The sequence below is a fragment of the Schistocerca gregaria genome, chromosome 4, assembly GCF_023897955.1.
Source record: "Schistocerca gregaria isolate iqSchGreg1 chromosome 4, iqSchGreg1.2, whole genome shotgun sequence".
NCBI lineage: Eukaryota > Metazoa > Arthropoda > Insecta > Orthoptera > Acrididae > Schistocerca > Schistocerca gregaria.
Genome location: NC_064923.1, coordinates 521,199,270 through 521,223,360, shown reverse-complemented (window position 1 = coordinate 521,223,360; position 24,091 = coordinate 521,199,270). Strand labels below are relative to the sequence as shown.

The window sequence follows — 24,091 nt, the reverse complement described above, 5'->3', positions numbered from 1 at the left end:
TTAAAGTAGTGTTCGAAAATCGAAAATCACTAATATAAAATTAGCAAGTTCTGCAAAGACACTGTTGTCCTAAAGGCTACATATAATGCTCTATTTTCCTTTCACCTGAACTACAGTATAGAAATTTGGGGAGCAACAACCAAAGCAAATCTAAATAAGCTATTGCTACTTCAAAAAAGGGCTATAAGAATCATCTGTGGAGCAAAATATAAGGAATTATGCCATAGCTTGTTTCCAAATACTAGTGTACTAACTGTAGTAAACATGAAAAGCCATATTATTTGCTAAAAGACTGCAGCCCAACATTTGTTCTGATTAACATCAGTACAATACCAGGAATAAAGAAAAAGTTTACATTAGCAGCCACAGAACAGCCCTTAATGAAAAGGGGCCACAACGTGCTGGTTTAAAATTAGCCAATGCACTGCCCAGTAAAGTTTTGATACTACCCACAATGAAGTTTAATTTCAGGTAAAGAAATTCCTTTTAAAAAACCATTTTACACATTAGAAGAATACCCTGCTTACATGCTGAATAAGAAGTGCTTTGAAAAAATATATAAATAGTATTAAGCACACCATTTTATTTGTAATTTAATCATTTTGTTAATCAATTATGTATTCAGAACAATGTATTATTGTGGTATGTACCAACAATTGTAATAGTTGATGGCATATTGAAACCTGTGAAACATTGTAGAATTTGTGGCATCCTGTGTGAATGCTAGCTCAAGATGCCACTAAAGCAAGCTGAAAGCTGTGTGCCATATTATATGTGTGTGTGAACCTGTCACTTCAGTTTGCTTCAGAATCATTGAACATATTCTCAATTCAAATATATTAAACTTTCTTGAGCCTGAGAAGCTTATGTCCACAAATCGTCATACTTTTAAAAAGAATTGTTCATGGGAAACTGGTGTGAAACTCAGCTTGCCCTATTCTCACATGATACACTGTGAACTATGTATGAAGGGAAACAGGCAGATTCCATATTTCTACATTTCCAGAAAGCATTTGAAGTGGTGGCCCATTGCAGGCTGTTAATGAAGGTAGGAACATATGAAATAAGTTCACAGATGGCTTGAAGACTTGTTAAGTAATAGAACCTGATATATTGTCCTCGACAGCAAGTGTTCATCAGAAACAAGGGTATCATCAGGAGTGCCCCCAGGGAAGTGTGGTGGGACCACTGTTGTTCTCCATATACATAAATGATTTGGTGGACAGGATGGGCAGCAATCTGTGGTTGTTTGCTGATGATGCTATGATGTGTGATAAGGTGTCAAAGTTGAGTGGCTGTAGAAGGATACAATATGACTTAGACAAAATTTATAGTTGGTGTAATGAATGGCAGTTAGCACTAAATGTGAAAAAATGTAAGTTAATGTGGATGAGTAGGAAGAACAAACCTTTAAAGTTCAGACACAGTATTACTAATGTCCTGCTTGACACTGTCAAGTCCTTTAAACATCTTAGTATAACATTGCAGAGCAATATGAAATGGAATAAGCATGTGAAAGCTGTAGTAGGGAAAGTAAATGGCTGACTTTGGTTTATTGGAAGAATTTTAGGAAAGAGTGGTTCACCTGTAAAGATCACATATAGGATGCTAGTGTGACCTATTCTTGAGTACTGATTGACTGTTTGGGATCTGTACCAGATAAGATTGAAATAAGACACTGAAGCAATTCAGGGGTGGGCTGCTAGATATTTTACCACTATGTTTAAACAACATGTAAATATTATGGAGATGCTTTGGGAACTCAAATGGGAATCCCTGGGGCATAGGCAGCACTCTTTTTGAGTAACACTATTAAGAAAATTTAGAGAACAGCATTTGAAGCTGACTGCCACATGGCTCTACTGCTGCCAACACACATTATGCATAAAGACCACGAAGATAAGATCTAGCAATTAGGGTTAATATGAAGGGATATAGATATACATTTTCCCTCACTCTGTTTGCAAGTGGTACCAGAAAGGAAATGACTAGTAGCGGTAGGCAGGGTACCCTCCACCATGCACTGCACGGTGGCTTGAGGAGTATCTATGTGAATGTAGATGTAGATGAACTGTATGAATGATCTGTCCACTGTAATTCTTTCCACAGTGACAGAGTGACATGGAGTTTTATAAACTAGAGGTTTCCCCAACCCCAAATCATCTTTAATAGATCCAAGAAGGGAAAATGGATGCCAGAAAAAGAATGCAACTGAAGTTGATATTGCTGCTATGTTAGAAGAGCAGTGCCCTGGGAAGTGATGGAAAAATGATGGAGTGAGCTACTTGATATGAGGGTAAAATGTTTGTAATATAAGGAGGAGAAAGGTGCAAAAGCATAGATGACAAAATAAAAGAAACAGATGAGGGTTCAGAGGAGCTAGATCTCCAGTTGGCATCAGAAGCTGACTCAAAAGAAAATGATCAGGAAGAAATATTACTTGGTGGGGGTACAGACAATATAATAGTTACAATATCAGCACAAGCAGTGAAAATGGATGAGAAAGACAAGATGAAGAAATTATAACATTTTGTATAAGGAGGGAGGAATTAGTCTGCTCCATAAATCATGAAGATGAGGAGGAAAAACATGAGTTGTTTGAAAATTACAGTTTTGGTGAGAATAACATGATAGGAAATGAAGAGCCAAGAGAAAAAAAGCAACCAGATGAAAAGTCAATCCAAGAGGAAAAGAAAAATTGAGACACTTAATCAAGAAAATCAGTGAGGTGAAAATGTCCCTAGCGCAGAACAAAGTTGACAAAAATCAGAATGAGGCTTTAGAAAAATATTTACTTGGAGATTTCATTATGGATGAGAAGCTGAATGTGTGTCAACCCACAACTAAGAAAAAGTGTATGGCAAGCCAGAGCATGTGTTAGTCGACTTAGGTAGCAAAATGTTGGCTATTTCAAAATATATGTGTGGGAACTCCATACCACATAACGTTGCTGACAGGTGATTCTACTTTACAATACATGATCTTTGACTGGGTCACATGCTAAAACAGTGTGTCCTATTTTTCCATGTAGAACAGACAAGTTTGTTTTACCATGTACAGTTTGTTGTAAATAAAGTACATTTCTGAACTGTATTTTGATGTATCTTAGCTATACCACTCCTGCACCATACAGATCTACATTGGTGAGCTCTGATGACCACAAATCATGGTAAATATGTACCAAAATTGATGCTATGCAACAACAATGCCACCATCGTCTAGCAATTGTGCATCACAATTTGCAATGTTTGCCCATGAGTGCAATGATGTGGCATACAGTAGTTCACAGCCAGCTCTCCACTGATGTGCTTTAATTAAAAGAACAGTGACATTTGGCAGTGCAGGAATCTGACAATGCAAGACGATGGTGTCCTATCACAGACTTGTTGTTTGACAGTACACATAAGCATCTCCCTTGAATAATGATCCTATCATCCTGTGTGAAGGAAATTTTGACCTTGTGCTCAGACATCCACTCATGCAGACAGACAGTTTCCTCATGTTACTAATTGCACTGTATATGCAACATTCAACTGCACTGCTGTGGGACATTCTTCCATGACAATGGCCTCAATCGACCACCAAAATCACTTCCTTGTAACTTGGAACCAAAACTAAAATTCAGCCACTTCATTTGTACTAGCCATCCATATGGTTCACAATTGCTTGCTCACAACATCATATGTTATACTACTAAATTTGTCACACTGTTCAGCAACTTGGATGAAGATGCAGATGTAATTAGTGGTATCAACTTGCCACAACCAAGGGAAAATAAATACTTGACAACAAAATCAAAACGTCTGCAATGCCTCTGCAGGAAGCCAGAAGAGCAATTATTACAAGTAATCTATGATGAACAGATAGCAAACAGAACATCATCACAACTATGGTGTCAACTACAAACAGCAGTCAACCTTTAGTTAATGCCAAATCAAACATAGTGAAGACTGTGTGTATCAAAACTCCCATCTCAAGTGCAGGTCATTATGATTACCAATGAATGGGAACTGCCAGCCCATAAACTCAAATTAGCAGATAGTATATTTGTCATTATGAAAATAAGTTCAGTTGATAACAATACTATTGTGCATAATCAGCTGCACAATCCTTGGTATGCACTGCTCTGCATGCCAGTCGAATTAGCCCAACTGCTGCCAACCATGATGTTACCGACTCCACCCATGGCAGTGATCTCCTTGCAGCTGAGTCAATGAAACAAAGTACTGACAAATGGCATACCATAGCCCACAGCTTCATGCTACTGTTGATACCACATACAGTTCAGTGACACCATTCACCCTATCACCAGCTAAAGAACTTGTGTGCACAGACTTGTGATTACCATGCAAGTCATTTTGTTTCATATGCCAATGAACTTAATGCATGCCTCGTCAACATGCAATAATGGGAGGCTCTATATCACTGAGCAACTAGGACAGCAGTACTATTTAAATGATTCAGGCTCAGATGCTAGTGTGGCACCCTTGATGCCAGCCACCACAGACAACATCAAAACAGCCATGCAGCTTCATGCAGTGAATAATTCTGCAATCACTGTTTATGGCTCCAAGACATGCACCAAAGATCTGGGATTCTAAAAGACATCTATATGGAACATTCAAATCACATAAGTTAATAAACCTGTCCTTGGAGCCACTTTCCTCCATTATTTTGGGCTACTACCAATGGCACATTAATCCAAGGCAACACTGGCTTATAATCTTTGGTGTCATCAGCCATGCTCTTCCTCAGAAGCAACATAGCATCACTGCATCTCCTTTAAACAACTAATGACAAAGCATAGAAATTGATTATCACTAGCATCATTTTCTCTACTGCCATCACCATGCTTGAAAAAATCCAACAAAACCAGTTCCATTACATCAGAACCCGCTTAGAGTCTTATGCCTCCAAATGAATAATGAAACACTATGTCTGGCAATACAAAAATGTCTGACAAACTCTACCATCTCCAAAACCTGCGTACCAACTCCAGCCATTGGCAAGGACTTCATCGCAGAGACACAAACTAGCCACAGTATGCCTCTACCTGACTCACAGAAAGTGCCCTTGCCCATACAACCTTTGAACACTAATAAGCATGAGTGCACCCCCACTCTACCCCACCCAATCCACAACTGTGGCGACCCACATACCTTTCATGAGTGTCTTGTGCTCAATGTGCCATCACAAATGGTACTGTACACTGGATCCTTACCACTCCAGGGCCCCAACTCAGACATAGATCAATTCCAGCTTTCCCCTGACAAACTCCACATAGTGAAAGCAGCAGTCAACAAACTACTAGCAGCAGGAATAGTTAGACCCTCAGAGAGCCCATGGGCTTCACTCATCAGACTAGCACAGAAGAAAGATAGTACTTTAAGATTGTATGGTGATTACATAATCTGAGCATACCTACTAACATCGATAGTTACCCAATACCAGTATACAAGGCTGTAGTATCTTGCACGCACATCTTTATTCAGTGTTCTGGACTGTAAGATATTCAAAAGACATACACCAGTGATTACAGTGTTTCTCCTTTTTTAACATCCTTTTATGCCATATGGTTTCAATGTGGAGCCCAGACGTGGCAGCAGTTCTTATACAGTATCTGTTCAAGCTGCCCTTTTGCTATGCTTATGTGAATGACATACTCATCTTCTAGCACGATAATGACACTCATGAGGGTCAACTCAAACAACTTTCCAATGTTCTATCTTAGAAGGAAACCAGATCAGTATGACAAACTGAAGTTATCTTCCTGGGTCATGTAGTTAATGCTGTGTTCATCAGTCCAACATCTCAAAGAATGGAATGCATTCATCAACTACCCCTCCCCAAGACAACCAAGAATTACATTATTTCCTGAGTAAGACAAATTGTTACCTGTGCCACTTATCACATACAGCTACCACATAGCTCCCTCTAAAAGAAGCACTAAAAGGTGAGAACACCTAAGGGAAACAGAAACTGCAGTGGACTAATGATATAAGAACTAAAAACCTCCTCACCAATGTGACAGTCTTCGCTGGTATGCTCCCTCATGCACAATTATCATTAAATTATGAGTTAGTTTTCAATAGATGCAGTCCTCCAGCAAGAGATGGCAAGCATCCAACAACTACTTGGGTTCTTCTCCTGAAAACTTACTGTCTCATGAGCAAATGGGCAGCATACAACAACGCACTTCTCATGGCCAATGAGTCAATTCAACAACTCAAGGACAACGCTAATTACCTACATGTACCACCAGGCACAAGCAGACTCAATCCATAACCCACGAAAAGACTTATTTCCAATACCTCGACTACATCACACAATTCTTGGTAGACATGCATCACATAAAGGATGTATATAACATCACTGCTGATTATTTATCATGCATTAATGCTATCTACACATAATCAATTATGATAAGTTTTCAGTAGCTCAAGAGCCAAATAAACATTTTCAACACCTACTCAATGACACAATCATAAAGCTCAAGTTTGGAAAGAACTCCTACCAGGAACAATAAGACAGATCTTGTGTGACATCTCACAACATCAAACTTGATCCCAAGTACCAAGCCAATTTCAGAAACTCATTTTTGACCAAATGCACAACTTAGTGCAGCCTGACATCTGACAAATGACAAAACTTGTTACTGACTATTTTGTTTGGCCCTATATCAAGAGACACTGCAGTGAATGTACATGTAAGTGTATGCCTTCTTAGAAAACAAAGAAAGATGACAAGCACAACCAGCACCCAGACTATTTACAATACCAAAAGGGTGTCTCACCTTGCCCACACTGACTTGGTGAAAATCCTTCCCAAAACTGATGGTTATTGGTATATACTATCAATCATTGAGTGCATCACAATAAAGATAGAAGCTATCCCCCTACATGCATGACATGTCAGTAGAGTCAACAGCAACAGCTTTCATTGACTCCTGGATGGCTCACTTTTGATGACCTGTGTCCATTACCCCTGACCAGGGTTGACAATTCCAGTCTGCTCTATTTTCTGCACTGTGCTCTCTTTGTGGCACCCATTATTACCATACCACCACATATCACCCATTAAGTAATGGTAAATGGAATGGTGTCACTGTACAGTAAAAGCTGCTCTACTGTGCCATGAAGGGTACTGGACAGAAGCACTGCCATTGGTGCTTCTGGGTATACACACTACACACAAGAAAGAACTCATCCCTTGCCAAACTTTTATATTATGAATCAGTCGCTCTCCCCACCAGTTTCATGATTTAAGTACCACCCATAGATACCACTGGACTTACCACACTTGTTGCAAGGGTTAAAGAACATATTTCTCACCTGAAAAGTCCACTCTCACAGCCCATGATGCCCATAAGACTTTTGTCCATAAAGTGCTTGCAATTGTGCCCACATCATGTTCCACAATGATACCATCTGCTTCACTTTACATCCTCCCTATATGGGCCCCACACAAAGTGTTAAAACACAGCATCCATACCACTGATACACTTCTCAATGACAAATCCATCACAGTGTCAGTAAACAGCTTGAAACTAACATGGAGTCTTCAGGATGATCCATCCACTACTTGCACATTGACTCTGCCAATCTCCACGGCAAAGTGACCATGCACACCATGCCTGTTGCTGATTTCATAATGAATCTCGACACCAAAAATTTTCAAACCTATAACCTGAGCATCAAAATTATGGACAATTTCCTCATTGTTGAAGACAAACACCCTGAAAGTGACACTGAGATGGGTTTCATCAGCCACCACTTCAAATGTTCTTACATATCGCCTAATGATATTAACAAAGCTGCTATCTCATATCATGGCTACCTTCCAATGGCTTTCTCACCATTACCATCCCTTGAACTTTACTATCCACCATGGCAACAATGATGGAGATAGAGGACAAACTAGGCTAACCCAACCTCAAAGGCACACATTCGCTGCTAGATGCCCCACACCAATCCCATTACAGTGACACATTCACTGACAAATGATTCTACTTTACAGGAGATGATCTTCGATTGAGCCATGTGCTAAAACAGTAGAACAGATGTGTTTCTCTTACTGTGTGCAGTTCATTGTAAGTAAAGTATGTTTCTGTACTAGATCATGTCATATCTCAGTTATACCACTCCTACACTATTCAGATATATGTACATATGAAGTTTTAAAAGACCAGCAAACTCTAGGAGGTGTGCTGGTGACTAATATCTAGGTCACAGGACCGACAGGCAAATTAAGTAAGTCCACTAGCAAACAAGTATGTCTAGACTTCTTTGTAGAAGAAATGAGATTGAAACAATATGTTTTAATAGTTTATGGTCTTAGGGTGAACATTATTTTAGGAATCGATTGACTGTTAAAAATACGAAGTATAAATTAATTGTTATATCTAAATAAAATAGAAAGAAATTTCCACATGGGAAAAATATATTAAAAACAAAGATTCCAAGACTTACCAAGTGGGAAAACGCCGGCAGACAGGCACAAGAACAAAACACACAAACACACACACAGAATTACTAGCTTTCGCAACCGATTGTTGCTTCTTCAGGAAGGAGAGGGAAAGACGAAAGGATGTGGGTTTTAAGGGAGAGGGTAAGGAGTCATTCCAAACCCGGGAGCGGAAAGACTTCCCTTAGGGGGAAAAAAAGGAAAGGTGTACACTCTCGCACACACACACACACACACACACACACACACACACACACACACACACACACACACACACACACATATATCCATCCGCACATGCACAGACACAAGCAGTCATATTTAAAGGCAAAGAGTCTCGACTCTTTGCCTTTAAATATGTCTGCTTGTGTCTGTGTATGTGCGGATGGATATGTGTGTGTGTGTGTGTGTGTGTGTGTGTGTGTGTGTGTGTGTGTGTGTGCGCGAGTGTACACCTTTCCTTTTTTTCCCCCTAAGGGAAGTCTTTCCGCTCCCGGGATTGGAATGACTCCTTACCCTCTCCCTTAAAACCCACATCCTTTCGTCTTTCCCTCTCCTTCCTGAAGAAGCAACCATCGGTTGCGAAAGCTAGTAATTCTGTGTGTGTGTTTTGTTCTTGTGCCTGTCTGCCGGCGTTTTCCCGCTTGGTAAGTCTTGGAATCTTTGTTTTTAATTGTTATATCTGCTGTTTACAAATGAAAGGGCAGAAGGAGCAGCTGTGGTAGATTTTAAAGAAATGATAATGAGTAATGGAGTGGAGAAAGGAGTGCTATCACTGAAATTTTTCCATAAATTATGGAAATGTACAAACTGGAAGGTCACCATTGAATGAGGAAAACTTGGCTGAGGATGAGAGAGAAGGAGAGTTACAAAAAATAATCAGTAAGTGATTTACATCAGTAACTGAAGCCCAAAAACAAGACCAGCTGAATGTTGTCAGGAGAAATATAGAAGTATATTATACCCAACCTGGACACATAATGAAATACAAGTACAAGCTCAGTACTGAACTGCACAATTATTTCAGTTAAAAGTCTTGACCTGTTACTATTGCTAAGAGGAAGACTATAGATAAAGATTTAGATGGAATGGAGAAATGAGGTATAATATATCTACACCCACAACCACATACATTTTCCACAAGCCACTGTACAGTGTGTGGAGGAAGGTACCCCATACCACTACTAGTCATTTCCTTTCCTGTTCCATCCACAGCTAGACTGAAGGAAAAATGACTGTCTGTATGCCTTCATATGAACCTTACTTTATTGCATGTCATCTTCATGGTTCTCACACACAATGTATGTTGACAGCAGTAGAATTGTTCTGCAGCCAGCTGTAGACGCAAGTTCTCTAAATTTCCTCAGTACTGTTCATGATGAAGAACATCACCTTCCTTCCATGGATTCTCATTTGAGTTCCAGAGCATCTCTTTAATACTTGTATGTTGCTCAAACACCCCAGTAACAAATCTAGCAGGCTGCCTCTGAATGACTTGAATATCTTCCATTAATCTGACTCGATACAGATCCCAAACACTTGAGCAGTATGGTACCCATAAATAGGTCAAACTAACATCCTATAAGCAGTCTTCTTTACAGATGAAAAACACTTTCCTAAAATTCTGCTAATAAACCAAAGTTGGCCATTCACATTCCTTACCACAATCCTCACATGCTTAACCTAGTTCACATCACTTTGCAATGTTACACCCACATATTTAAATGATGTGACTGTGTCAAGTGAAACACCACTAATGATGTATCCAGACATTATGGACTTTAACCCTAATCACCCACATTAACTTACATTTGTCTAAATCTGATGCTAGCTGCCATTCATTACACCAACCAGAAACTTTGTCTAAGACATCTTGTATACTACTACAGTCAGTCAACTTCAACACCTTCCCTCATACCACAGTATCAACAACAAACACATGTGCCCTGTATGCCAGATCATCTATTGTATACAAAATAACAGCAGTGATATCACACTTCCCTGGAGTACTCCTGATGATATCCTTGTCTGATGAACACTCAACGCTGAGGACAACATGTTGGGTTCTATTAATTAAGTATAGTGAAGCAAGAGTAGTAACACACTGGAGATGGTAGGAAAATGAGAGGGAAGTGTCTACATAGTAATTGATAGGGCTCAATTTTTTTGGCAAGTAAGTATACTTTGATGCAAACACATATTTTAAACATATTTTTAAATAATTAGCTAATTTCCTGTTTTTCAGTTACTAACACATAATATTTACATTTTTTACACATATACTAGACCTTTCAGCTCATTTCTTTTCTGTTGTGTGTCACTTAAATGGGGAGAGCCTGTAAACTGTTTAATCTTAATAAAAACAGCTGCTGCCCAAATTCAAAAATGTTGCACCCTGTACATGTATGACAATTATGGCAGTATGGCAAGTTGAAATTCATATCACCTGTGAGTTAGAATTTAGGTGTGATGGATGTACATGTGTTTGCTGGTTCACATGACTGTGTCAGTTTTGAAATGGAAGTTGAAACTGAATCAGATCAGATTACACATACTGAGCAATGTTTCCACAATAAAATCGAATTCCTTTCATGGAAAGAACCCAACAGAAATTTACAGTGATTTGAGACAGGTGTGTGGGAATAGTGTGGTGGAACATAGGAGAGTTTCATGGTGGCCTGTTTGTTTCTATGAAGATTGGGTAAGCACTGAGGGCAACCCAAGAAGAGAGAGGCCAGCAACTTCAACAGACTACACCTCTCAAGCTATTGTTAATGGAATTTTGAGAGAGGATTTTTGAAAAACATATTAGGAAATTGTATATGAGGCCAGAATGTCTGTCAGTTCAGTTTACAGAATCATAACTGAAAAGTTAAAGATGAGAAAAGTAGCTGCTCTATGGGTACCAAATGATCTAAGTGAAGAGCAAAAAGCAGATCACAAGTCAATAGCAGAAGAATTTCATGAACATCATCAAACAGAGGGACAACAGTTTCTGAAAAGGATTGTTGCACTTGATAAAACCTGGATAAAAGAATCTGAGCCAGAATGAAGTTTCAGTCATCACATCTGAAAAAATTCTGGTGTCAACACTCAAAGGTGAAACTAATAATGATCTTTGCATATGATATGAATAGAGTCATAGTTACAAATAGAGTTCCCAGGAAAGGTATGTAACAGGGGCATACTACATGCTGTTCCTGCAAAACGATTTGTGTCAGGAAATTCATAAAAGGAGACCTAACACACTTGCAGCTGGTGTCCTCATTTTGCATGATCGTGCAGTACCACATATTGCCCTACCAGTGAGAGAAACACTTGACAAATATCGTATGGGGAATACTTCCTAACCCACCATACAGTCCTACCACCAGGGTTTTATTTGTTTCTTAAATTGAAGGAAAAGTTGTTTGGAAAATATTTTGATACAACTGATGAAACTTGGAGTGAGGTGACCCAAGCAATCAGACAGCTCATGACTAAAGGTGCCCTGTGTGGAATACAGGAGTTGCCAAAACATTGAGAGCTGTCATAGACAAGAATGTAAATTATATTGTAGGTCTGTAAATGTATTTTGTAATACAAATTATTTTCTTTACTTCTGTCTTGCAATGTGCAGAACATTTGAAATGACCACTATATATGTTTCTCACCTTCCTCCCAACTCACTCACATTTCTGGTTCTGTGAAATGCAAGGCAACACTACAATGCATAAAGTATAAGCAACAGATTATCATCTACAGCAGTACGTTGCAGAATTCAAGGATAAATTTAGTTTAGCTGGACATGTCCTGTCCTGCCAATGTTGTGAGATAGCAGTAAAGGCTGTACAGCAGTATAAAGTTACATACCAACTGGAGGCCAAAATCATATTGCTCAGTTTCATGCCAGATGTAAAAACAATCTCCAATCAGTGATGAAATTCTAGGTTCTTTTCCATGACCTGACACATTTTCAGTTTATTGTGAAGATTTACGTAGGGCACTTGCATCGGCCAACATATTTCTAAATTCAACAAATCCTGTGGTAAGGTACCTTCTCTACAAATATTCAAATCTTGACGTTCCTGAAGATCCAGTCTTGAGAAAAATATCTTACAATGTGTCACCAACAAACTCTACAACAAAATCATTCTGTATGTGAAACTCAGAAAATCTGGGTTATGTTAGATGAAACTACAGACCCAACTGGAAGAAAAATTGGGATTGTCATTTTCAAGGTATTAAAAAAGGAGAGAGTGATTTAGAAGATAGATTTTCTGCTAAAAAAAAAAAAAAAAAAACAAGAAATGACTATTCCTAACCATATGGTGACTGTGAGTGTATTTGATGAAGCAATGCAAATTTTGCGGGTAGCTAGTGTGAAATTTGACAACACTTCATTTAAAAATAACAGATAATGCAGTATTCATGAAGAAGGCAGAGACAGGTCTTGTTGTTAGTTATCCTAAAATGATCCATGTTACATGCATTGTGCATGGATTACACAGATGATATGAAGAAATTGGAGCAGTATATCCTAATGTGGATAAATTGATTTCTGATAGGAAAAGGGTGTTCATTAAGTACCAAGAAGAATTTGCAAATTCAATACTAAACTGCCCAATGTACCAATGCCATCAATCCCATTAAAATGCAGTGGGAAACTTGGATCATTGCAGTTCAGTATTATGCAGAAAATTTTGATGTTTTTACCTCAGTAGTTAATGTACTGAACAAAGATTAAGGAACTTCAATTAAAATCCTTCAGGAAATATTAAGTGACATAGTGAGTGTTAAGAAAATGATGCAGCATTTATCTCTCTTTTGAAAGTAAATGTGACCTTTATTTGTGTTAGACTTGTTAAACTGTGTTTCAAACATTAAAAGAGGAACTGTTGAAAGATAAGTTGCTGCTTCACCCTATTTTGGGCTTACCATTTTGTATGGGAGAAGACAGCAGTGGATTTCGGCCTGCAATGGACCTCTTCCAATTGGTGAAGGTGGAAGGAAGAGAGATACAGAGAGCTATAGTTTTTGGAAGTCAAATACTTCGTAAACATGGGCGGGAGAGAGGCATTAGCTGTAGTGTGGTATTTTCAAAACTTTCTGACCTGGGGGTGGGAAACTATAGTTTTTGCTGATCATAATGCATTGATCTCTTCAAAAAATTGTCAGTTATTGCTTAGCCAGTTGACCAGGGGACCTCTGATACTGCAATGATTTAAGGTAACAGTGACATAGATTCATGGGAAACAAAATCAAGTACCAGAAGTTCTATCAATATTACCATTGGAACTGGAAGAAAGATGAAGGGTGTCTGAAAATGTTTTGTAGTAAAGATGTGGTGGGGCAAAAAAAGATAGGAGAAGTTTGTAAAAACCTCAGACAAACAAAATGAAGACAAGGCACAGAAATTCATAAAAACTGAACTGGGTAAGAAAAAGGAGGTGAAAATTATATAAAATGAATTCTGTAGCTTTGTTCCCTTGAAGGTCTGAAGAATTTGAACATTGGGTAGTATTCTGGCCTAAAAAGTACATTGAAAAGTTAGTAAATGTAGTATATGTAAGCTACAAATATGTTTGGCTGAAAAAATATGTAGACAAATTATGAGAGTGTGTGCACTTTGATAACATAAAAAGTTTGTCCATAAGTACATAAAAATGTGTGATACATGCCAGCACATCAAAGTTAGCAAGGTGACAAAGTTGTTGTCTATGCAAAGAACAAATTTAAATGACATATTGGAAATTCTAGTAGTGGAACTATATAGAGCCTTACCCAGCTCCAGGGATGGGTATTGTTACACCTTTGTGGTATTGTAAATGTTTTCCATGTTCATGAAGTTGTTTCCTCTAAAGATTCAATAAATTGGAGAAGGAATATTTCTGTAAGTACAGGAAACCAAAGAGTGTTTTCTCTGATAATGGACCACAATTTACTTCAAGAGTCTGGAAAGAGGGAATGGAATGAAATAAGTTAGAAGCAGTATATGTATCTCCACACCATCCTGCATCTAATCCTGTGAAAATGTGTATGAGGGTAACTGGGTGTTTATGTAGGACTTTCTGTGCTTGTAAACATGGAGCTTGGGGAAATTTTGTGACGGAAATGGAAGATGTTTTGCAGAATGTACTACATGGCAGCATTAATTTCATAATTTGAGAAATTATGACAAGAGTTTGAAATTCTAAGTAAATAGAAGAGATAGTGTCTTTCCTCCCAGAAGGGAGTTGCGTATAGAAGGGAAGGTAAAATTAGCAAAGAAAAACATCAATAAAAAGATAAGGAATGAAAAAAGTGAAATGATAGGCATGTTAATAGGGTTACCTTCAAAATAGTGGACTGAAATGTGGTATGGACACATCAAGAATCTAAAGAGATCTGTTTGGAAATATCAAGACTTTGTTAACATATATCAAATGCCATGACAGATTACAACAATTACATAACCAAACATTTTTTAGTTTACTCAAAGTCCAAAAAAGTATTTGGAAATTGGTATGAGGTGAGGTGGAACTGAAACAGTGTAATGTAAAGGTCAAGAGGAAGGTCAAACAAAGAAGAGATGGACAGAGCAGCCACTATGCCATCAATGCCAGCAGCACTGTGGGTAGTGTAAATAATGGATATCAACATGGGTCCAGAGAAAGAAGCAACTTGTAAGATTATTGTCATATTGCTGGCTTAGTTGTGGAGCATCTTTGCGGGCAGCCGCGTCTGTAGACAGTCGAGCGCGGGACACGGAACTGTTATGTTGTGTTATGGGTAGCTCTGCATGAAAGAAGCATTGTTAGTATGGAAGTTGAAGTGTTGCTACAAGTTGAAGTGTTGCTAAAGTGATAAAATATGCAAAGTGATTCAGAGGAAAGTGCATCAAGAAGTAATTTAAAAATGAGCAGTGCTGCTGATAACGTATTTGTGTATCCTCTCGTTGCGAGTCTTATTGTACAGTATCAATCATCCATGCCATGTTCAGTCTCCCAGAATGAGCTGATGTGAATTAGCAAAAATTAGTTACCATAAAAGAGTGAAAACAAGTGCCAGTGTCTTGTAGCGAATGTGAGGATGTGCGTTCGATCATCATGTTTCTGCATTATCAACGATCAGCTGTGCCGCGACAGTTATGCACACGCTCATACAAGTGAGAACTGAGAACTGAAAAATTAACTTTACGAACAGTGTTATATCATTACTAGTGTCAAGGAGCACAATTACCAGACGTCAGTATGTGTAATGAGCATAAGAACTTCCGTTCGATCATTTGGCTTCCACATCATCAACAACCATCCGCATCGTGTCGATTACGCATGCGCTCATCTGAGTGATATTGTGGACAGATAATCATCAAGATTGTTAATTGGAATAAACCTTTATGAATCAGAATTTAAACAGTGCAACCTGTGATTTCCTTTTATTGTCTCAGAATATAGTTGTTCAAACCAGATGTAGAACAGTGTTGTGTTCTGACGATGAGTGGCTCCCCTGACTCACTTGCATGGTTAGATAGATAATTTTAGGCAAGCCAGCAGCAGTGTGGAGCAGAACAGTATGACCACAGTGGAATTATCAGGTACAGAGTGTGGACAGGGCGCACTGTCACGAAACGAGAAACCAGTTACAGTCACACCCTACCCATTTCTACTCCCGCCTGTGTTAAAAACTGTTGATACACATGGAAAGAAATGTCTTCTGTAAATATCCATAGCAGACTTAGGTTAATCAGAATATCAAGTATAGATTGAATCTTAATGCTGTTGTGGCAGTCCAGCCACTGACTGGTGGGCTACTGGCAACCACTTTTATCCCAAGTGAGGTTCTAAATCACTAATCCAGGAGAGATTATTGATGTTTCATATCATACTAAATTCTTTGGAAACACCAAAGAACTGATTCATACATTTGTAGAATTTAAGGTGTATGATTTGACTTAGTTGTAACAGTTAATGAAAACAGATATAGGAAGCAACATGAGAGGCTATAGTTAAGTGAAGGAGTATGTTACACTTAAACAGTAAGGAAGTAATTTTCCCATTTTGAAGACTATAAATATGTAGAAAGTGACAGTGACAGTGGAAGTAATTACCTATCAAGCAGAATGTAATAATACCAATATGTATAGCTATGTATAGCTATTTATGTAAAGCTATTGCTATATAGGTGGATAGTAATTGGTAATTACAGAAACCTGAGGAATGGGAAGTGTTGTACATTAACTGTGTTATGAGCCACTCCATATATGCCAACTAGTTCTACAGATGACGAAAAAATTGAAGAAATGTATGATGAAATAAAAGAAATTATTCAGATAGTGAAGGGAGACGAAAATTTAATAGTCATGGGTGACTGGAATTCAGTAGTAGGAAAAGGGAGAGAAACATAGTAGGGGAATATGGATTGGGGCTAAGAAATGAAAGAGGAAGCCGCCTGACAGAATTTTGCACAGAGCATAGCTTAATCATAGCTAACACTTGGTTCAAGAATCATGAAAGAAGGTTGTATACAAGGAAGAACCCTGTAGATACTAACAGGTTTCAGATAGATTATATAATGGTAAGACAGAGATTTAGGAACCAGGTTTTAAATTGTAAGACATTTTCAGGGCAGATGTGGACTCTGACCACAATCTATTGGTTATGAACTGTAGATTAAAACTGAAGAAACTGCAAAAAGGTAGGAATTTAAGGAGATGGGACCTGGATAAATTGACTAAACCAGAGGTTGTACAGAGTTTCAGGGAGAGCATGAGGGAACAATTGACAGGAATGGGGGAAAGAAATACAGAAGAAGAAGAATGGGTAGCTTTGAGAGATGAAGTAGTGAAGGCAGCAGAGGATCAAGTGGGTAAAAAGATGAGGGCTAGTAGAAATCCTTGGGTAACAGAAGAAACATTGCATTTATTGATGAAAGGAGAAAATATAAAAATGCAGTAAATGAAGCAGGCAAAAAGGAATACAAACTTCTCAAAAATGAGATAAACAGCAAGTGCAAAATGGCGAAGCAGGGATGGCTAAAGGACAAATGTAAGAATGTAGAGGCTTATCGTATGAGGGGTAAGATAGATACTGCATACAGGAAAATTAAGGAGAACTTTGGAGAAAAGAGAACCACTTGCATGAGTATCAAGAGCTCAGATGGAAACCCAGTTCTGAGCAAAGAAGGGAAAGCAGAAAGGTGGAAGGAGTATATAGAGGGTCTATACAGGGGTAATGTTCTCAAGGACAATATCATGGAAATGGAAGAGAATGTAGATGAAGACAAAATGGGAGATATGATACTGCGTGAAGAGTTTGACAGAGCACTGAAAGACTTCAATCAAAACAAGGACCCGGGAGTAAACAACATTCCATTAGAACTACTGACAGCCTTGGGAGAGCCAGTCATGACAAAACTCTACCAGCTGGTGAGCAAGATGTATGAGACAGGCGAAATACCCTCAGACTTCAAGAAGAATATAATAATTTCAATCCCAAAGAAAGCAGGTGCTGACAGATGTGAAAATTACCGAACAATCAGTTTAATAAGTCATGGATGCAAAATACTAACGGGAATTCTTTACAAGTGAATGGAAAAACTGGTAGAAGTTGACCTCAAGGAAGATCAGTTTGGATTCTGTATAAATATTGGAACACGTGAGGCAATACTGACCCTATGACTTATCTTAGAAGCTAGCTTAAGGAAAGGCAAACCTATGTTTCTAACATTTGTAGACTTAGAGAAAGCTTTAGACAATGTTGACTGGAATATTCTCTTTCAAATTCTGAAGGTGGCAGGGGTAAAATACAGGAAGCTAAAGGTTATTTACAATTTGTACAGATACCAGATGGCAGTTATAAGAGTCAAGGGGCATGAAACGGAAGCAGTGGTTGTGAAGGAAGTTAGACAGGGTTGTAACCTATCCACGATGTTATTCAATCTGTATATTGAGCAAGCAGTGAAGGAAATTAAAAAAAAATTTGGAGTAGATATTAAAATCCACGGAGAAGAAATAAAAACTTTGAGGTTCACCGATGACATTGTAATTATGTCAGAGACAGCAAAGGACTTGGAAGAGCAGTTGAATGGAATGGACAGTGTCATGAAAGGAGGGTATAAGATGAACATCAACAAAAGCATGTAACATCCTATAACTAATGAGGAGGTATTGAATAGTAGTGGGGAGAAGAGGAGTTTGTGGCACAACTTGACTAGACAAAGGGTTCGGTTGGTAGGACATGTTCTGAGGCATCAAGGGATCACCAATTTAGTATTGGAGGGCAGTGTGGAGGGTAAAAATCATAGATGGAGACAAAGAGATTAATACACTAAACAGATTCAGAAGGATGTTGGTTGCGGTAGGTACTGGGAGATGAAGAAGCTTGCACAGGATAGAGCAGCACGGAGAGCTGTATTAAACCAGTCTCAGGACTGAAAACCACAACAACAACATTGTCAGCATACTTATGTTCACAACCGTTGCTTGATAAAGAGAAGAACATACTTCAATTTTATACTGTATAAATTATAACATCATCAAAAGTGTTCAAGTTTGTTGGTGTTATAGAGTTTAAATAAATTTCCAGGGACGTACCTCTCAAATTTTCAGAAAGTCATGTCTCCATGTACTGATTATAAACAGTTATTATTATTATATTAAATATTTTAGGTATATCATTGATATTCTTATTGAAATCCTAGACTTTAATGACACACTAAAAGTAATAGTTACGGCTCCCAATGAAAAATCAGGTCAATTTTTTTTATAAAATTTGCATCTTGACAAAGACTGCTTCAAATTTTTTTTATAAAATTTGCATCCTGGCAAAGACTACTGGTATTGAAATTTTATGTAGCACCTCTAATTACTTGAGTGCTTTAAATCACTTATCTGTGGGAATGTTTTAAACCACTACAAGTTTCTCAGTCCACCCATAGCTGTAGAATCTTATCAGTTATCTTGCAACTAGGATATCAAAGTGATTTTTTCTATGAAGATGTATCTGGAAAGAAGACATCCCCAAATGTAAAGATAACCTAGGGAACACTAGTGCCTTTATCAAAGCTGACACAGTTAAATTATCTAATGTAATGTCAACCATTTCTTGTTTGCCTTCTACAATGGACAAAACTGTATCAATGCCATTGTCAAGTCCTGTGAACAGTTGGGAAGTCAAGCAGTTTTCTCCAGTTTCCATTCTTATTAGTGAAGAATTACATGACTTAACATCAGCTGTACTTTCATTCATGATTACGATATACAAATGGCTTCTGAATTCTATGAGTAATGGATGGTCTTAGGCTCTGCCAAATGTTCTTACCTAGGAATAGAAATTTTCAAGACAGCCATGATTGAACCTAGAGATCAATGCATAATTTAAACTGCAATGAGTTTCATATCATAAAAGCAACCTAGCAATGACTGTATTGAGATAAGTAGTTGTCTTTGGAAACAAAGTAAAGTTTTATTTTGTCACAGGATGAGATGGAACTATGAAGCACTTCCTCCAGTGTGTTCTTACAATGCCTAAAGCACTTGAAATAGGTTGTTTGCCAACAGATACCCTCCAATCCATAATATCAAAATTATCATTAACCAACTTGTAGCATTCCACTGAGTCTTTTTATTCAGGCATTGCACACAAAATTACCTCTCTTAATTTTGGAGTAGAGCTGATAGGCAAGGTGAACATGCTATAAATCTCTTCTGGTGACTACTGAACAGTGAGCATTAAGTTTAAAACACAATTTGTTCTTCACTATCTTTCCTCAATAACTGCTCAATTACTCTGTTTATTTATTGCTTTTTTTACCACATTGTAAAATCATAATCCAAAATGGAATTTGTGAAAAATTTCATCTTATGTTTTATATAAGCAAATACCCAAATACGGCCAGGTAAGACTGGGCAGAATAAATAATTTAAACGTAAAGACTCTAATTCGCTGAACAGAAGAAGCACTGAATTTCCCTAGCTTTTAGAATGATCTGTTTCTGAGCTACAGCACACACACACACACACACACACACACACACACACACACACACACACACACACACACAAAATTGTGTTTGTGTACTCTTGTTCAAAAAATGGTTTGTCTAAAAAGTAGGAAAGTTTTCATTCTTTTCTGTGTACCTGTCAACAACTCTGTATACAAATATCATCATTTGGGGCCCAGTATCCACACAAACCACATGCTATAACAACGTATATCTTGCTATGTGGTCCAGATGTCAGTCTCTTGCTTCTGATATATCTGACTTGTCTATATTGATCTCATCAAAGCTTCATAGAAACAGCTACTCTGCTTCACTTAAAGTTTATGCCTGCTTGCTCATTGGGTGCAACACATTACTAAATATTCCAGGTACTATCTGTAACTTCATACAGCAGAAAGAATTAGATACCCATATTTTTAAAAGTTAAAAAACCCAGTTATAGTATACCCATTAGGTCCCTTGCATACAATAAATGTAACTTTTCCTAGACACAGAGTGTGAAAGTAAGGCTTTGCTTTTATCTTTTGATTTCCACAGGGTGTTTAATGAGACATTTAATTTGTGCATCTATAAAGATTTTTTTGTAGAATCTGTTGCACCTAAGCCTTTAGCTTAGTGCTATGGTGAAGCTAAAGGCTTTGGCATTGCATCCTTTTACTGCCTTAAGACTTGAGCTAACAATTTGCTTCTTGTTCTCAGAGAAAGTTGATTATTTTTCTAATTTCATCCTGAATATGACCTTTACAGTTTCTGAATTTTGATCCACTGCTCTCTTCTTTAGTGACAGTGAAATTAGTGTGCTAAATGCACATTTATGTGTTTTGTGGGGTTTTCTTCTACCACTTCTTTGTGATACCTGCGGATAGAAAATGGAATGACTGCAAAAGTGGTCTAAATAAGGTGCAAATTAGGCACTGCAGTTGGCTTTAAGGTCTTCTTTGATGGAAGTTTCAATAACTGGGTCTGAAGATCGAATAAATAGTAATCCTCCCTAAAATGGACATTATAGGTAACAGCAGTTTTAATGTTAATGCTGTCACTTCTTTGACAAAGCTGAGTCCATTGAGGACGTATCACTTAATTTTTGAAAAACGTAAGATAGGTAATACTATTACCTACAGGTTTCTAATTAGTTTTCACATACAGCCACAACGTTCAGCACTTTTAATGTCAAGCAGAATGAATAAACTTGACAAAATATAAAAATGACAATAACACAACACAACACAAAACTTACTTCCTTCAACACTCTTGAAGTGAGCAGAGTGGTGTAACACACAGAACGGACAAGGGAAGACCATGATGCTGGAATCATAGATTTACTTCAAACTTTGTGTACCTTCAGTAGGTCATTAAAACAACATAATATGTAAGTAGTAAGGTACACTAATCTGACACTTCTGACAAATTTGCAAGAGAGCTTTTAAGCATCTATTATGTAACTGATGCAACTGTATATTGGCGATGGATGTTAGAATTCATTGTGGTCAAGAGGTTAACATTCGAGCTACATAAGAGGAATGTGAGGTGAAGGTTTGACTCCTGCTCAGACTTACATTTTAATTTGTATGTTTTCATCACTGGTCATATTATTTAATTTATATGACATTTGAGAGGTACTATAATTTTAAAAACCCACATGTATTTGCATGAAGTGTTAGTCAACTTCACATGATTTGATGGCTTACAATTTTTAATTAAATTTAATTATTACAATAAACATATTTATATTCCCTGCAGGTGTACGTCTATCAAGATTTGCTAAATTCCTTACACTTGCAATCTGAAAAGGTACCCGGAACTACTTTGCGTCCCGACATTTCGGGCTGCAGACACAGAGGCAGGCCTCATTTGGAAATCACCCTGCATAGCACTGAGATGTTGCTAATGTAGCAAGAAATAATAGTGTATGTGCAAGTTTTTTGAATATCACTGAATTTACGCTTGTATTACAAAACTGAAGGTTTGAACAGGAGTCGGACCACTGCCTTATACACATTCACCTTATGTAGCTGCGACGCTAACCACTTGACCACCATGAGCTCTTAACATCTGCCACCTGCGCAGGTACAACAGTTACATAATAGAAGTGTAAAGCTTCTCTTGTGAGTTTCTTGTAAATTCCAGGGTAGTGCACCTTAGTACTTTCACATTATGATGATTTAATGGCCTACTGAAGGTTTACAAAGTTTGTAGTGAATCCGTAATCCCAACATCAAAGTCTCCCACAGTGAGATTTGTGCATGCTCTTCCTACTTTTAACAATAAACTCTTAAATTACTATAGTTTCCATTTTTCCCGCAAATTATCTCAATATACAGAATGCTACTCTGAATATACCTGTCAGTAACGTACTTTAAGTTCTATGGGCCATGGCTTCATACTTAGACATACAATATACATCCTCCAAAGGTTTCAGTATGCATAACTAAATATTAATATGTAATATTTGATACTGGGTGTTGAACACATGGGTTGCACAGTAGACAATGGCATGAACCACAGAAACACTGTGAATTTTCTGTAGTTTATCAGATAGTCATGATTAGCTCCCTGAAAGGAAATGTCAGACTCTCCAGAAATACACTATTGTTAACAATGTCAAATTCCTATTTCTGTGAAACATAGTCTAGATCCTATGTCCCACCTGAGAGGAAAAGTTGTGAATTTATATTGGATTCATAGCTTATGCTGCTCCATGAAACATGTTTTGGAGAAAAACAGTGTGAATTAATTAATTTATGATCTGTTTCATGTTTCCTTTTTTCACAGTGCAGGTGTGTTTTTGGTTTTCAATAGACCTCAGTAGGTTTCTCTGTTAACATCTCATATTTCTCTCTGTTAACACATGTCATCTGTGAATACTGATTGTAGTCACTAATATTGTACAATATACCCTAAAAAGTTCAAAATTTTAGGAACCAAGTATTCCAATGAATTGTTGTTTCTCGCTTTCTTTTATACATATACACTCCTTCTATTTCACTGCAGTATATGTAATATTATTTTAAATGATATATTTATGCATTTATAATAATAGTTTTTTATACTAACCAGGGTGGAGATCCAGAATCCAGAACAATACTGTACCCAAAGTAGCTGCTTCTTCCAGATCCTTTGCTCAGAAAGTCTTCATATACAATTGGATTTAATGTATCCAAATTAAAGCAAAATACATTCACAAATGCTGTAGACAAAATGGTGAAAACTGCTAGATACATCATGTTCTCTGTTACATAAAATGTCACACAACATTCACTTTGACTAAATGCACACATTAATGAGTGGGTAACATGAATGAAGTTGTCTGCAGGAAGACTGTGGTTAGCTGAAGAAACCACATTCATCATCTTTTCTTTCCACTAGTGAAGTAACTTCCTGCCTTCTGAGACTTCCTGTGTGAGCACTTCCCTTGAAGTTCTCACAGTGCATTTACACATACCTGTATTTCCACAGAGATATAGCACTCATACTAGACTGTTTAAAATTTGAGTGATATCTATCAAATTTGTTAATATCTAACAAGCCTAATGAGCTAACCAATGTTTTCAGCTGTGAGCTTGAGTCATTATGTTAAAATTTAAAACTTTATTTACGTACAACACAACACATTTTATTTTTAATCCCTTTAAATGTTAAAGTGAATTTTTCTCTTCAGTACAGACAT

The 24,091-nt window shown here is 37.6% G+C and overlaps 1 protein-coding gene across 2 annotated transcripts in view; it reads right to left on the bottom strand.

Moving 5' to 3' along the window:
- The window catches only part of LOC126268028 (integrin alpha-PS5-like), a 554,707-nt gene extending 530,976 nt beyond the window's left edge, over positions 1–23,731 (bottom strand). For both annotated transcript variants that reach the window (XM_049973448.1, XM_049973449.1), the window contains exon 1: positions 23,479–23,731. In XM_049973448.1, coding sequence (XP_049829405.1) covers positions 23,479–23,702 — 224 coding nt within the window. In that variant the 5' untranslated portion in view covers positions 23,703–23,731. The remainder of the gene's footprint in view (positions 1–23,478) is intronic.
- Between the last annotated feature and the right edge of the window lie 360 nt (positions 23,732–24,091).